General features: G+C 39.4%; 1 protein-coding gene and 1 long non-coding RNA gene across 7 annotated transcripts in view; one reads left to right on the forward strand and one right to left on the reverse strand.

Annotated features, from left to right (window-relative positions):
- Window positions 1-2,584: 2,584 nt before the first annotated feature.
- The window catches only part of GGCT (gamma-glutamylcyclotransferase), a 34,206-nt gene continuing 19,375 nt past the window's right edge, over window positions 2,585-17,415 (reverse strand). For 2 of the 6 annotated variants that reach the window (XM_086396456.1, XM_086396457.1), the window contains 5 exons: window positions 14,463-14,559; window positions 12,277-12,441; window positions 5,858-6,003; window positions 4,838-4,973; window positions 2,585-3,747 (listed from right to left, as the gene is read on the reverse strand). In XM_086396456.1, the coding sequence (XP_086252582.1) occupies window positions 3,604-3,747; window positions 4,838-4,973; window positions 5,858-6,003; window positions 12,277-12,441; window positions 14,463-14,507 (636 nt within the window). In that variant the 5' untranslated portion in view covers window positions 14,508-14,559 and the 3' untranslated portion in view covers window positions 2,585-3,603. Of the gene's footprint in view, window positions 3,748-4,837; window positions 4,974-5,857; window positions 6,004-12,276; window positions 12,709-14,462; window positions 14,560-17,415 lie in introns of those variants that run through there. The other 4 variants (XR_015162511.1, XR_015162512.1, XM_086396455.1 and 1 more) reach the window with 4 other exon arrangements.
- LOC147374167 (uncharacterized) lies at window positions 7,433-13,734 on the forward strand. The gene is made up of 2 exons (XR_015162516.1): window positions 7,433-11,642; window positions 12,234-13,734. It is a non-coding gene; the product is annotated as an uncharacterized LOC147374167 (long non-coding RNA).

Here is a 17,415-nt window from a genome sequence, read left to right on the forward strand (position 1 = left end):
GAATAAAATCGCTATAGACATTAACCTACAGGTTTATATGTGAACGTAAGTTCCCATTTCCCTGGGATAAATGCCCAGGCGTGCAACTGTTGGGTCATATGATAGTTGCATGTTTAGTTTACTAAGAAACTGCACACTGTCTTCCACAGTGGCTGGACCGTTTTGCAGTCCCACCAGCAGTGTGTAAGTCATCTAGGTGTATCACATCCTCATAGCATTGGGCACTGTCATGTTTTCTCTTAGCCATTCTATATGTGTGTAGAGTTTAGTGGTCTATCATTATGGTTTTAATTTGCTAGTGATGATCTACATCTTTTCATGTGCATATTTGCCATCTATGTCTCCACTTGCGTGAAATGTCTCTTCATGTCTCATTTATTAGTTGAACAATTTGCTTTTTTATTGTTGAATTTCAAAAGTTCTTTATATATTGTAGATACTAACCCTTTGTTAGATATGTGGTTTGTCAATATTTTCTCTCACTTCAAGCTTGTATTTTCATTCTTTTGATAGGATCTTTCACAGAGCAAACATTTTAAATTTCGATGTACACTAGTTTTATCCATTTTTCCTTGTATGGATCATGCTTTTGGTATTCAAAGAACTCTGTTTGCAAATTCCTAGATGTCAAAGAAAATTCCCCCCCAAATTTATAGTTTTATGTCAGGCATTTGAGTTAATTTTTGAATGAGACGTCAGTTAACTTTATTGTAATTATTATTTTTGCCTATTATTTTTGCTCCAGCATCATTGTTGATGGTGGTGGTGGATTAGTCACTAAGTTGTGTCTGACTCTTTCGACCCCATGGAGCCTCCTCTGTCCATGGAATTCTCCAGGCAGGAATACTGGAGTGGGTTGCCATTTCCTTCTCCAGAGGAGAAGGGCTATCTTTCTTTGTTGAAGGGCTTAATTGTTGAAGGGCTATTTTTCCTCTGTTAAATTACTTGTGCACCTTGTATGTGTGTATTTCTGGATTCTCCATTCTGTTTCATTGATCTGTATGTTTATCCCTCTGCCAGTACCACACAATCTTGAAACTGGGCCAATTGAGTCCTCCCATTTTATTCTGCTTTTTTGAAGTTGCTTTACCTATTCTGATTCCTTTGCCTTTCCATATAAATTTTAGAAAAAAAATCTGGAAGGGATTTTGATAGAAATTGTGGTAAACCTATGTTGGAGAGAACTGAGATCTTTATTATGTTGAGCCTTCCAAACTATGAACATAGTATACCTCTCCCTTTATTTAGATCTTTGATATCTTTCATCAGTGTTTTGTAGTTTTCAGTATATAAGTCTTAGAACGTTTGGTTAAATTTTCACTTAAGTATTTCCTTTAAAAATTATATACATCATTGGTAAAAATGTAAAATTTTTCAGCCAATGTGAGAAACAGGTTGGTCATGCCTCAAAAACTTAAACCTAGAATTACCATATGACCCCATCAATTCTATTCCTAGGTACTTAAACATATATATGCATACACATGTTCATAGCAGCGCTATTCACAATAGTGAAAAGGTGAAAACAGTCCGAATGTCCATCAATGGATGGATGGATGAACAAGTTGTTGTAAACGTATAGAAGAATATTATTTGCTTTTAATCCACTCCACCAATTGTTACTTGGTGTCTTGAGATCATTTCATTGAATATACTTATTGATATGTTAGGGTATAAATGTGCCATTATTATTTATTTTCTGTTCTTTCATTTCCTGTTTTCTTTTTCCTCTCTTCCTGTGGGTTACCTGAACATTTTTTAGAATTCTGTTTTTATTTACCTGTGGTGTTTTCAAGTGTAGCTCTTTGTATACTTTTTAAGTAGGTAACATGAAAGTGAAAGTGAAGTCGCTCAGTTGTGTCCGACTCTTTGTGACCAATGGACTGTAGCCTACCAGGTTCCACCGTCCATGGGATTTTCCAGGCAAGAATACTGGAGTAGGTTGCCATTTCCTTCTCCAGGAGATCTTCCCAGCCCAGGGATCGAACCCGGGTCTCCTGCATTGTAGGCAGACGCTTTAGCATCTGAGCCACCAGGGAAGTCCCATAGGTAACATACTTCTATATAATACATATTATACATACATAATTTTTTAGTCTACTGGTGTCATTTTACCTGTTCAAATGAAGTGTAAAAACCTTACTTCACTTTACTTTTCACCTTTTATAGTTGTTAATAACATTACATATATTATACTTTCCATTACTGTCTAGCCTTTCAGCTCATTTTATCTTTCTAGTTGTTTTCAAGGTAGTACTGGCAAATGTCATATGTAAGGAATTTTCATCAGTGATTTTGGCCCTCTCAAATTATAACCAGCTCTTGGTGACACTATCGCCAACATAGTCTTTGAAAAGCATTTCTGGGCTTGAAAGAAAATGAGGAAAATCTTCAATTTGTACTCCACTCTGGGAGATAGTGAAGCCTCACTACAGAATTGCAGTTGTAGCTGAAAAGTTCTTTGGGCCTTCTTCCCAAGAGTAAAAACCAAATCTTTACTTTATGCTCCTGGGGTTTCTTCTCTTTCATTCTAATAACCTATTTTGAAAGTCCAGCTCACTGGATTCCACAGAGACATGAGAGATTGTGTGATAACCAGTGTTGTTTTATTCATGACTTTCTTCCATTTATTCAGTAGATAAATTTAAGAAGGTGACCATTTCTTAATAAGCCAAGAAATCAAATTTTAGCTTCCAAGAAATACTTTTCCTCATGATCTTGACTCTTCTACTTTAAAATCCTGTTTTAAAGATGGGTCAGTACAAACTTCAACCTTCAATAAGAATAATGATTACTAATACTTATTATATGCCAGGCTGTGTTCCAAGCTTATACATATACCCCTCAAAATGATCCTAAGACATAGATATTTGGCTGTCCTCAGTCTGCAGGTGAGGAAGCTGAGGAAGTTGAGTCAAATAACCCAACGTTTCCCAGGTAGAAAGTGGTGGAACTGACAGCCGATCCCTAATATACTGGTTCCAGAGTCTGTGCAATAATCCTTTAGTATAGACTGGATATGGCCAAGACCAGACCCAGTATATGTGATAATGTGAGTCTTTCTCATAAATGAAATGTAGTATTTTTGCAGAGAATACAGGTTAAACCACAAATACATTTATTCCTCTAAGAACATTATGCCATCTTTTAAATTTTAAAATAATTTAAAAAATTTTAAATAGTTTTAAAATAATTTTAAAATTTTACAATCAATTGTCTCTTCAGTTTGCTTGCTCTTATTAAGCTGATTTTAAAAAATCCCAGAGCAGAGTGATTTACCAGCACCATCATTAAGTTGCAAATTTATCTTCAGTCACAGAGCAAAAATACACTTCAGATAAACTCAATAAAATAACTTTAAGGGTTCACAGAGTACTCACACCTAACTGTCATGCATTCCAACACCTCTCACATCCCCTCTTTCAACTGTCTAACTCCTATCTCGGTCTTTTTACAGTCTGAAAACAAGGAAGCACCCAAGTGAAATAACCCTCCAGAACACTGTTGAAATATATTACAGAGATACATCCCAGATCCCTGTTCTAAATGTTAAAAAGGTATTAGCATATAGAGAAAATATATGTAGATATATTCCATTAAGTTCTAATGAGTCTTTGCTTCCCCCTTTTTGATAATGTCTTCGATTTCTTCTGAGACCTTTCCTTTGTAGTCATTTGGTTCTATTGAATTTAACTTCTTTTGGTACTCCAGGGGCAAACCATTCTCTTTTGCACCCATGCAAATGACCTAGAAAATGGTTAAACAACAACAAAACCCTCTTTTAGTTAGGAACATAATTCAGTTTAGTATACCACAGTTTATTTGTAGTATCAAAGTATGAAATATTAGCTTTCAGATAACTCTAGAATAAACAATTGTAGAACAAAATGAAGAGTGATTCCTCCCATGATAAGCATGAATGTACAGGGAGTTTTCATAGCCACACAATCCATCCCTATGTGATAGCAACTGTACTCAATACTATGGTTTAAAATATTTTTAATATAAAACATTGTATAGAATTTGCATGAAACGAACAAAATTTTTTAAGAAACAAACACCATTCTTCAAAGAAATTTAAAGTTTATAGGGAGCAGTTTTTAGTTGAATCCTGGAGTCTACTCTACCTCTGAATTACACATGGGGGAATAAACAGCAAGTGTATTCAATGGTACTCCCCAGATCCACACCAGCTAATTCCTCTAGGCTCCATTCTAGAAAATTCCAGATTAGGCCCAGGAACTGGGTCACCTTCTCCAAGTATCATGTCCTGATTGGACCTGCCAATAAGTACCTAAGTTTGGGTTTCTGAAGAGGGATGTCAGCCTCTCTATCCTTAATTCTTTTCCTGTGCATGCATGCTGGAAAGGTGTCCCTGATTTTGAAAGGGGCATGACTTATCCCTCCATCTAGAAATGGAAAACATTTCAACAGTAGGAAATATATTTTTGCCCTGTAAAAATGAATCTTGGGGTTTATGAAATACTATTTTGTGGAGAAGAAAAAAATGATTAAAAAGCATAGGTATAGAATAACTATAAAAAATACACCATACATGTTTTTAAAGAAAAATATGCCTAGGATTATGACTCAAGTACATTTCTGAGTTTTTTTTTAATAAACAAAGTTTTAGGGACATAGTTCTATCATTGCAAATAAATTGGAACGTTTATTCAGTAAATAACTATCATTTTTATATTAAAAACATATTGATTGAAATGAATTGTTCATACAGAATTTAAAACACAAAGCCTTTTAAAAATAAGATATTCTGTCATTTAACTCTGTGAAAATTAACAAGGAATCACCAAAAGTCTTTGTAAGTGAAAAAGGATACCTTTTTATACTGGGGTGATGGGGGAACACTCTCATAATTTGTCATCTGATAACTTCGACAGGTTATTTCTTTTCCTTCTTGAGTTGAAACAGTAACTTCTATTGGGACATACATTCCACTTTTAACCCCTTCTTGCCTGGAATCAGAACAGCCACATTTTAATCATACATTGACTAAGCCAAGTTAGTTTACTGGATTAAAATTTTTAACTATTTATGGATGTATGTGTTCTCTATGTATTTGGGGATAGAGTAGAACATACTATAAATACCACCACATCAAAAGTAAGCTTAGCATTTCAATTAGAAAGCTGGAGACTTACTATTACTGGGTATACTTCTAACAGATCTTTAGTTATTGCAAGCTTTATAACCCTGAAACATTGCTCTCTATCTACGAAAACTGGACTATATGTTCTGACAAGAGAATATCCATCTTGCAAAAGTAGACAGGACAGCTCATTTCTGTTTGCAAGTGAAGTAAAATGGTAAGCATGTCAGATGTTTGCTCTTCTCAAATCCTACTCTTTTCTGTCAACTATCTTTGTATTAAATGCTCTGCCACACAACTCTTGAGTTCTAAAAAGCATCAAAGCATTTCTAATATGTTTTGAAGTTTTTACAAGTTATTATCACTTTTTTACTGATTCAACTGCTACCTTAAAGAATTTTTTAAAAATCTGACTGTTATAAAAACTGAGTTGTTTTTGAAATCAGTAAAAGTATGTAATAATTACAAAAATCTTCATGCTTTCTCACAATATGAAACTACAAAGATATTTTTATTAAAAAAACAAATAGAAAAAAGTACTTCCATCAATCATAGAAGAGATTACAAAAGTCTCCCCAAATCTTAGAGTGTGTAACCCTTCTAGGCTTTTCTTTTTAGGAAATTAACATTATACCTTTTAGGTTAACTCTCAAGTGTAAAGAATATGTCCATATATATACACACACATTCTTGCATATGATCCACCTTCTAAATTAGTAATGATTTAACTTATAATTAGAAGCCACCTACTTATCCAGAGAACTTAAATTGCTTTTGTTCATTTTCCATACTACTCCCCATACTTCATCGCCAGGACTTTCAAAAATGGTGGCTATACCTCCATGCCAAGTTTCACTTGTTTTGCCTTGGGGGTTGCCAAAGTCAAGTTTAAAATCCTACAAAGGAAACCAAAGTGATATGATCAATATCCACATGAACCAAAATTTCCGTTTTCAAAATAAAAGCAGATTTACCTTCGACACCATGTAATTAAAACATAAGTTTTGAGTTCCTTCTATAAAAAACACAAAGATAAACAACCAAGGACCCAGATTTCAAGGACTATATTTTTCTTAAAAATAAACTGTATACTGAATATGTACATGTATCTTACCATAAATAAGAGGTTAAGGGGGACAATAAATCCCATAATCCTGATGCCTTAACACAGCTATCTTTATTTTTGAAAACTGCTTCCCAATCCACTTACTTACACATAAATTTTAACTTAGAGGCAATCATAGTGTGGGCTTCCCTGGTGGCTCAGTGGTAAAGAATCTGCCTGCAACGCAGGAGATGAGGGTTTGATCCCTGGGTCTCAGGAAGATTCCCTGGAGAAGGAAATGGCAACCCACTCCAGTATTCTTGCCTGGGAAATCCCATGGACAGAGGAGTCTGGTGGTTGCAAAAGAATCAGACACAACTCAGTAACTAAACAACAATAATCATACTGTACAAATTGTTGAAGCTGGGTGATGGCTGCATAAGGGTTATAACATTATTTCTACTTTCATGTATGTTAAGAGTATCCTATTAGCTTATTTTTTTGCCCTAAGGGAGCTGTCATTTGAGGGTGATTTGTATACTTATAAATTTTAATATTCATGAATTATATTAACATATCTATAATAATCATAAGAGCAGCTAACAACTACTGGGTTCTGTACACTGCTATGGGCTTCATACGGACTTTTCAAAATCCTGTCAACAACTTTTTATACACATTTAACAGAAAGAAGAATGGTGGCTCAAAAAGATTAAGCAACTTGCCTAAGGTCTCACAACTAAAGTAATGGAGTCAAGGTTTCAAGCTGTTAGTTTCTTCCCTCACAGAGATGAGCAATCAAAGGACAGAATGAGGGAGATTAATAATCTTTACTCAGCTGTTTAGTCTAGGAAGATTTCTTTCCATTTTTTCAGAGTTTAGTTTCCTAATGATAAAAAAAAAAGTTGGATTAGATAATAAATCTAAAGTTTATACTTTATCTGTTACCTTTATTTTCTTAAAAACCTTTAGAATTTCATTAAAAAGGTTGGTTTGAGTGACCAGTACCTTTGATTGGTATATTAGATGTTCTAACACCAGGTATCCTTGGCAAGACATCAGGAGATCTGATAAAAGATACAACCACACTAGGACCTGTCTATACAAAAAAGATCTTCATGACCCAGATAATTACAATGGTGTGATCACTCACCTAGAGCCAGATATCCTGGAATGAGAAATCAAGTGGGCCTTAGGAAGCATCACTACGAACAAAGCTAGTGCAGGTGACAGAACTCCAGTTGAGCTATTCCAAATCCTGAAAGATGATGCTGTGAAAGTGCTGCGCTCAATATGCCAGCAAATTTGGGAAACTCAGCAGTGGCCACAGAACTGGAAACGGTCAGTTTTCATTCCAATCCCAAAGAAAGGCAATGCCAAAGAATGTTCAAACTACCACACAATTGTACTCATCTCACACGCCAGTAAAGTAATGCTCAAAATTCTCCAAGCCTGGCTTCAACAGCACGTGAACCATGAACTTCCAGATGTTCAAGCTGGTTTTAGAAAAGGCAGAGGAACCAGAGATCAAATTGCCAACATCCACTGGATGATCAAAAAAGCAAGAGAGTTCCAGAAAAACATCTATTTCTGCTTTATTGATTATGCCAAAGTCTTTGTGTGAATTACCACAAACTGTGGAAAATTCTTAAAGAGATGGGAATATCAGACCACCTGACCTGCCTCTTGAAAAATCTGTATGCAAGTCAGGAAGCAACTGTCAGAACTAGATAAAGAACAACAGACTGGTTCCAAATCAGGAAAGGTGTACATCAAGGCTGTATATTGTAACCCTGGTTATTTAACTTTTTTTTTTTTTGCTTATTTAACTTATATGCAGAGTACATCATGAGAAACACTAGGCTGGATGAAGCACAAGCTGGAATCAAGATTGCCGGGAGAAATATCAATAACCTCAGATATACAGATGACACCACCCTTATAGCAGAAAGCGAAGAAGAACTAAAGAGCCTTGATGAAACTAAACGAAGACAGTGAAAAAGTTGGCTTAAAGCTTAACATTCAGAAAACAAAGATCATGGCATCTGGTCCCATCACTTCATGGCAAATGGATGGGGAAACAGTGGGAACGGTGGCTGACTTTATTTTGGGGGACTCCAAAATTACTGCAGATGGTGACTGCAGCCATGAAATTAAAAGACGCTTACATCTTGGAAAAAAAGTTATGACCAACCTAGTTCAGTTCAATTCAGTCACTCAGTCGTGTCCAACTCTTTGTGACCCCATGAATCGCAGCACGCCAGGCCTCCCTGTCCATCACCAACTCTCGGAGTTCACTCAAACTCATGTCCATCGAGTCGGTGATGCCATCCAGCCATCTCATCCTCTGTCGTCCCCTTCTCCTCCTGCCCCCAATCCCTCCTAGCACATCAGGGTCTTTTCCAATGAGTCAACTCTGACAGCATATTAAAAGGCAGAGCCATCACTTTGCCAACAAAGGTCTGTCTAGTCAAGGCTATGGTTTTTCCAGTAGTCATCTATGGATGTGAGAGTTGGACTAGAAAGAAAGCTGAGCGCCAAAGAATTGATGCTTTTGAAATGTGGTGTTGGGGAAGACTCTTGAGAGTCCTTGGACAGCAAGGAGATCCAACCAGTCCATCCTAATGGAAATTAGTCCTGAATATTCATCAGAAGGACTGATGTTGAAGCTGAACATCAATACTTTGGCCACCTGATGCAAAGAACTGACTCATTTGAAAAGACCTGATGCTGGGAAAGATTGAAGGTGGGAGGAGAAGGGGACAACAGAGGATGAGATTGTTGGATGGTATCACCCACTCAATGGACATGAGTTTGAGTAAGCTCCGGAAGTTGGTGATGGACAGGGAGGCCTGGTGTGCTGCAGTCCATGGAGTCGAAAAGAGTCGGACACGACTGAGTGACTGAACTGAACTGAACTGATATACTTTTAAATCCCACAGACAATTTTCATTCCTCATCTTGCTCCACTTCTCAGATGTTTCTGACATAGTTATCCACACTGTCTTGATCTGCCTCCTTTCCTTTCAGCTGTTTCTTGATCTCAATTCCCTTTACCAACTCCTCCTCCACTATCTAGTTTTTAAATGCTGGAGTTTCTAAAAGTCTCAGTTTAGGCCCTTTTCTCAGCAGTTTGCTCAAGACAAAATCATACCCTCCAATGGCTTCAAATACCATCCAATATTCCAACTGTCTTTTATCCAGCTCAGGTCTCTCTCTTGACTTTGAAAGTGCTTAGAACATAGTAAGTACTTCATGTGCTGTGTTGTGCTTAGTCACTCAGTCGTGTCTGACTCTTTGCAACCCCAAGGATTGCAGCCCACCAGGCTTCTCTGTCTAGGATTTCACAGGCAAGAATACTAGAGTGGCTTGCCATGTCCTTCTCCAGGGGATCTTCCCAACCCAGGGATCGAACCCAGGTCTCCTGCACTCAGACAGATTCTTTAGTGACTGAGCCACCAGGGAAGCCTGAGAATACTGGATTGGATAGCCTAATCTGTCTCAAGGGGATCTTCCTCACCCAGGAATCGAACTGCATTGCAGTCCCCTGCATTGCAGGCAGATTCTTTACCAGCTGAGCTACCAGGGAAGCCCAAGTACTTCATTAATGTTCACTAATATTTTTCTGCTCACTTGGGTATACAACAAGCATCTCAAACTCAGTACAGCTGACCCTTGAACAACATGGGTTTGAACTGCACAGGTCTACTTATCTGTGAATTTTTTTCAATTTTCAGATCATCAAAGTAACGAAGTATGGGGGAAAGTTTGTGTTCGATTAGAGACTGAAATAGAGAATATGTGTCAAAGGAACTAGGGTCTAAATCCTGATTCTATCCAAACCTCTTCAACTTCCTGCCCTTGGGTGAGTCATTTATCCATTCCTCTGTTTTTGAGGCAGAGATGGCAGTTCTCTGATTTTCGGCTCAGCAAAGGGTGGCAACCACTAACCCTGGCATTGTTTAAGGGCCAACTGTATGCCCAAACTGAGCTTGATGTTCCCTCCCAAACTGATCCTCTTTTTTTTTCTCTTTAACAAATATCACTATCATCCACTCTGTTGCATCAAAAACCATTATCTACTCTTCAGTTCACAATCAATCACCAAAGCCTAACAGTGTTCTCTCCTCAACACCCCCCAAAACCATCTACCTGTCCTGGCTACCACTCCAAGGTACCATTAGCTTCAGTAAGTGACCGCTACAAAAGCTTTCTAACTGCGCTCCCACATCCACTTCCAAAAGCCCTGTTGGTAGGTTGCCCCTACCCTCCAAAGTACTTTCCACAGCAACCAGAATAAGCTTTCAAAGATGTAAACCTGATATTTCGTTTGCTTAAATTTGGCAGAGGTCTTCTCACTGTTGCTCTCAAGATAAAGATCCAAGTCTTCATTGGCCTCTGGGGTCCTGTAACATGTGGCCCTTCCCTGCCTCTCTACGCTTCATGCCATATCCTCCTTACACATTAAATTCTAGCCACACTAGCTAGAAGACCCAGCTGTTTTCTCTCCTGAAATCTTTTGTCCCTGCTGTTCCATTTGCTTCTCCCCTCACCAGTCATTCAGATTTCAGCTTAAGTTACACTTTCAGGTATGGCTTTACTGAACATCCCAGTTAGGTCAGATCCCTAAGTCACATACTCCCATAGCACCTTCAATGCTTCCTTAAAACAATTTTTTTTTTCCCACTCTTTTCAGAGCAGTTTTAGGTTCAGAGCAAAACTGAGAGCAAGGTACGATTCATCTCCTTTTAAGACTGACCATACCTGTGACTGAATAATCATTTGTTAGATAGTTCTTTACTGCATCCCAACTATAAACATCTAAGTTTTTTTACCATGTTTGGGGAATTCCCTATCGTATGAGTTTGATGGGTAGATAGTGCTCAGAGCCCAACTCCTGTTTTTGAAGTTTCAAATGCCAGAGACTGGTTCTCCTAGCTTTGCTTGGAGTCAGGGCATGGGCATATGGCCAAGATTTAGCCTAGGACACCCACCTAGGGTTTTGAATTAGAAGTCAGTGACACAGGGGAGCAGAAACTCCACTCTGCGGGTGGGAACTGTATTTGGGTTTCAGGAGCTTCCAGATACAGTGACAGTAGAGGCAGTGTCCAGAATGGGTGATGCATGATACAATGTCCGTGTTTACCAAGCTCAAGGGTGAGTCAACAGTGGCCTCCCGGGCTGTTTCCATCTGCGATACTGGCTATTTTATAGCTTCCCTTCTATGCCTGCCTGTTTTGTCAGTTCTGTGGTCCTACCTTCCTGGTCATTCTGTGAGCTGTTCAACAGCCTTTCAACACATTCTTTTTCTGCTTAAATCAGCTACTTCTGTTGCTTGCAACTAAGAACCCGACCAATGATAGCAGAGACCATGTCTGTCTGGTCCAACAGTGTCAAAAGGCTCTGTAGGTAATTTGTTTGCCTGTCTCTCCTACAGATCGGGAGGTCCTGAAAGCAGCTAGCTTTACTCAGTCGTCTTTGTATCTCCAGGTAAGTGCTGGAAGAATATGAACTAAATGAATAAATGTACTAAGAGCTATGATTCTTACCAAGGCAAGTGAAGGTTCATCTAGCCATTAGACTTAAGTGAGCACAGCCCTTACTATGAATGAGACATAGCCCCAGCTTGCAGGACCCCTCAGGTCGAGAGCAAAAGGTTGGTAAACGGATTTTTACAAAACTAGGTGACAAGTCCTGGAGCAAAGGTAGAACAGAAAGCAACTGATTCCTTGGCTTGGGTCAGAGAAGACTTCTCAGAGGGACCAACCGAGTGGATTCTGTGATGATGTCCCTAAGTCAGTGGCCAAGGGAGAGGCATCGGGAGCTGGGCAGAATGAGCAGCTGGTGGGAACGTCAGGAGGGCGAGCTCAGGGCAGCCTGGGAGGCACAGGAGCCAGAGTAGCACATCACAGCCAGGATCAAGCAGAGGGCTGAGAGAGGGCGAGAGGGACCCCTGGGGGAAGGGTCGTGCAGGGAACCCTGATGTACTTTGAGCAGAGAGAGCTGCATTCCCAGACCAATGCTGACGACAAGCGGCCCTGAGAAAGTGAGTTCTCAAAATCCTGCCCCCTTTGTCTGCAGAGAGGGCAGAGGACATCTCGGGGGCCAGGCGGAGAGCACTGACCTGCAAGCGGGCTACGCTGTAGAACACGGCGGAGGGGTTTCGGAGGTGGATCCGCTCCGTCAGCAGGTTGCTGCCATAGGCAAAGTAGAGAAAACTCTCCCCATCCTGACTCCGGAGGTCCTCGCAGCCGAAGTTCGCCATGTCCCACCAGACGCCTGCACAGGCCTGGGATCCGTAGTACAAGCGTAAAGAGAGGACGAGAAATACAGCTCCGTGGCGGAAGAACTTAACCCAGGAACCACCGGGCCCCCGATTTAGAGGTTACGGGAAAGGCGGGAAGCTGGGGCCGGCGAGTCACCTGCGAGCACTCTTCTGACTGGCTGCCAGTACCCAACGCTGTGAGTTACTCGCTCTGATTGGCCAACTCACCGCCTCCTCTAGGCTAGCAACTCGGACTTTGTAATATTCGGTCCTGAGTTGACCGGGGGCTGATTCCTCATTGGACCTGCTCCTAATTTGTCCCGCCCCCTGTTCAACACTCTCTCTGAATGGCGGGTGGGCGGGGCTCTATGCGGGGGCGGGTCCTCTGCTGAGCTCTAGCAGCTCACAGGTCCCAGCCGGATTTTCTCCAATTTGGGTAAAACGTGCGTGGTTCTCTGACAGTGTGTACTCTTTAGGGAGCTTTGGGATCCATTTAAAGTGAAACAGCGTCTCGGACCATGTACCAAACGGTCCCCCTGCCGGCAGCTCGCCCGGTCCCGCCCTTTGGGTTTGGAGGAATGAGGAGGGGGTCTGTTCACACCACTAGCTGGTTCCTGCACCCTAGCCCTGATCGGGGGGCTTAGTGGATAAGACCTCGCACTAGAGCAAACCCCGGGAGATAGTGAAGGACAGGGAAGCCTGGTGTGCTGCAGTCCATGGGGTCGCAAAGAATCTGACACACGAGTTTGAACAGCATCCCTGATTATCTACCTGATTACCTTTTCTAAGGATCCTTGGCCTCCTGGGAAAGCTCCTCTGAAAGTCAGGGTCTTCCTTCCCTGATGGAAGGTACATGAGGGCCTCAAAGCCCGACGCTGCTGTTTACTGGACGTGTAATCTCGCACGTGTAAAGTTTATTTGCTGTTTACTTGGATGTGCTGTTTACTGGACGTGTAACGATGGACATGAGTTTGAGCAAGCTCGGGGAGTTGGTGATGGACAGGACTGCATGCTGCAGTCCATGGGGTCACAAAGAGTCGGACACGACTGAATGACTGAACTGAACCTTGGACACCTCTTGTCTCTGGTGTCTCCTTTTAAAATAGAGATTGTAACAAATTATGATAACAAGTTATAAACGTAAGATATGATCCCATATCTCATAGGGTTGATATAAATATTAAAAGTAATTTTGTTAATGTTATCGGGGTAAAAGCTCCCATGTAAAGAGGTATAGTAACAATGACATACAAACTCTATATTGTAAACTTTGAAATGAAAATTAATAATAAACTCAGAGCCTTAAAGTAATGACTATCCTTGGCACCCAGGTTTTGATTTTTAAATACCACTTTTCCACTAAAAGGTACCAGGGTTCCTTGGAGAATTGGCTGATGCCGGGTTAAGAGGAGCACTCAGAACATCTTGCGACAGAAAATCAGGAGGTATTAAAAAATGAAGTTCTCTGAAAAGGACACAGAAGCCAACTTGAAGGAATGCCCACTGGCCAAAGTTAGAATGATTTAAGCATCACAAATAACTGCAGTTGATTTAAAATGTCAAACATAAAATTAATTTCCCCACGAGAGTAAACAAATCTAAAAAAGAAAAGAAAAAAAACTTAAAAAAACTTTGTCTGCCATACTACTGGTAGTGACTTTTACACCAACTTTACTCTGAAAACTGGTAATCTAAGAAAATAAACATTTAGCCTGCTTTTCTAGTTGCAGATGTATTTCAGGGTAACCAAATGGCCCCAGTTGGTGAGGAAACAGTTCCCTTTACAAAAGTATGCCAGCTAAATAATGTAAAATGAAGGATAGAATTAGAAATTCACCATTTTGCAGTCCCTAATGAAACGATTAATTCATACCAGGATCATGAGACCAACAGGTAAAAGTGCGATAGGGAACAGGATATTCACATAGAGCCAGGGATTGTGTGTCAGTCATCAGGGGAAATCCGTAAAGACAGTGGAGAAATCCGGTTCCTTCCCACCTTAACCTAGGTCAATTTTATCATTACTAAAATTAGACCAATCTTACATTATGCATCTCCCGATGTGATACAATATGAAGCATCAGCATCATTTGTGAAGCACTGTTTCCAAAAATCTTTAACTTCAGAGTAATCAAGCAGGAACTACAAGGATAGAAGCAAACGATCAGAAAAAATCCAAAACAAGTGGCGAGACATCCTATAGAACAAATGGCTCAGTCTCTTAAATTAACTCAGTGCCTTTAAAAAAAGAAAAAAGAAGAGAGGCAGTACTGAGGGAGGGCTGTTTTAGATAAAAAGAAGCCTAAGAAACATAATACAATGGCTTGTCCTTGGTTCTGGTATAAAAGATATTTTGTGACAATTGGAGAATTTGAATAGAGACTAAAGAATTAGATGATACTAGACAGTTTTGTTGTTTGTTTTGTTTTTTAACAGTACTATGGGCTTCCCAGGTGGCTCAGTGGTAAAGAATCTGCCTGCCAATGCAGGAAACGCAGGAGACACAGGTTCAATCCCTGTGTGGCAAAGATCCCCCAGGAGGAGGAAATGGCAATCCACTCCAGGATTTTTGCCTGGAAAAATCCCACGAACAGAGGAGCCTTGCAGGCTATAGTCAGTAGGGTCGAAAAGAGTCACCACGACTGAGCATGCATGCGTACAATGGCATTGTGTTTATTTAGAAAAACTTCTCTTTTTAGATGATATATTGGTGTGTTTAGGAGTAAAATGTTTGCTATCTGTATTTAAAATAATTCAGAAAAATTAAAATGTGGAAACTGTTAAACGTTAAACTGTGTATATATGGATGCTTATTTTATTATTTTCTATATATTTGAATATTTTCATGTTAAAAAGTAAAAAAAAATGGTGATGTAAGTAAAGCACTTGACATAGTGAGCATTCAATAATAAACTTTATTGTTATATAATCTGCAAATAGGAAGGTTCATACTCTCTCCTGCCCCCACCCCAAACATTAAGGCAGCAGAACCTGACATACGTACTTGGTCATTTCAGTAAGAAAGTTGCTTTTCTTGGCAAGATAGTGCTCTACTGCACCATAAATTCCCAAGGCTCTGCTGCAGAGTACTATCATTTAAAACATCCTTCTGCATTTTAAACTGCTTTTAAACATTTGAAATATATTTATTATTTATTTTTTAAAGTATTTTGACTTTTCTCTTTCTATACTTCTAAGTGCTTAATTTTATCGTGACTGATTTTTCGCAACACCAGTTTGTGAAAATTTTCTGAAGTTAAACATGGATGTTTCCTCAGACACTGAAAATCTTTTCTTGCCCCAGTGAAGCATTTTATTTAGCTTTCCCATGTAGGTTGCCATGTACTGACCCCTGTTGGCCAACAAGAGGCAGTAGGTAGCAAGGGGGGTTTGTTTTCTCCAGTTTACTTATTTATTTTGTGGCTGTGCAGCACAAGGGATCTTAGTTCTCCACCCAGGGATGGAAACTGTGCCTCCTGCCGTAGAAGAACAGAATCTTAATCCCTGGACTGCCAGGGAAGCCCCTCAGATTTAACCAAAATAGATAACCAATAAGAAGACACTGTATAGCACAGACAACTATACTCAATATTTTATGATAACCTACAAGAATCTGAAAAAGAATCAGTGACTGAATCACTTTGCTGTACACCTGAAACTAACCCAGCATTGTAAATCAACCATACTTCATTAAAAACTTTAAAATAATTTTTTAAAGTAAAAAATGTAATTTTTAAAAAAGCAAAGCACACTTTAAAAACCCCAAATTTAACAAAAGCCTGGTTAATATTAGTTAACATTCAATGAGTACTTATTGTATGCCAGTTTAAACTTTTACATCTATTAGCTCACTTAATCCTGAAAAGGGCCCTATGCAGAAATTACTATGTCTCATTTTATAGTCAAGGAAACTGAGGTGTGGTCGGTTAAATAACTTGCCCCAGGAAGCAATGACTGAAGAGACTAAGCAATCTGATTCTGGAGTCATTACTTGGTATTCCTTCCCAAATTTCTCAAATTGTAAAGCCCTCATGGTCTAAATATAACTGGTTATTATTCAAGTATAATATCTATCATATCTATAAGAATATTATGAAATAGTAGTACTAGTATTCAATTACTTGATAATAAAGAAAATGAGGACAGATTTCTTCCAAATGCCATCTTTTAATCCAGTAGCCTTTAAGTTTTTGATTGTATCATTAAGACTTTTGAGCACATATACTATATATAATAATATATATAAAGCTATATATATGATAGGCTTCCCTGGTGGCTCAGATGGTAAAGAATCTGCCTGCAATGTGGGAGAGCTGGGTTTGATCCATGGGTTGGGAAGATCCCATAGAGGAGTGCATGGCAACCCACTCCAGTATTTTTGCCTGGAGAATCCCCATGGACAGAGGTGCCTGGCGGGTTACCATCCATGGGGTCGCAAAGAGTCAGACACGACTGAGCGACTAAGCATGTATATATATATATAATATCTATAAAATATAAAATTTACAAGTAACTTTTAACTCTCATATCAATGTAAAACATACACATGGGACAAAGTTAATTATAGATAGTGGATAAAAATCCATATTTCAAATAGTCCTGCAAATTTCCATTTTCTAGCTAATCTTGTCAGATCTTATTAGATCATCATTATTTTTATATCGTTAGGTCCGGAATGAAGAGCTTGTGCCAGAAGTCAGAAATGTCAGCTCGGTGCCTTTCTTTACTCTTTTCTTGTGCTTGCAATTTTAGTAAGAGCTTCAGGCTAGTTCTAGGCAGAAATTTTCTTTGTGATAATTAATTAGCTCTCTGGAAATCCACTTAGCCAAGCAAATTACAGTAAATCACCAGACACAGAAAGTGAATGAAGGAGGGCTAGGGCCACTGTCAACCCCTCCTCAGGAAAGCACTCCGCCCCTCCCCCAGGTTACCTCGCGTCTCATGAGGCAGATGACGACTGTCCGACTGACTATGGGCTCTAGTGTTAAGAGCAACATT

Source organism: Bos grunniens, chromosome 4, assembly GCF_055505025.1.
Source record: "Bos grunniens cultivar Pamir isolate PY7600 chromosome 4, Bosgru_T2T1.0, whole genome shotgun sequence".
Lineage (NCBI taxonomy): Eukaryota > Metazoa > Chordata > Mammalia > Artiodactyla > Bovidae > Bos > Bos grunniens.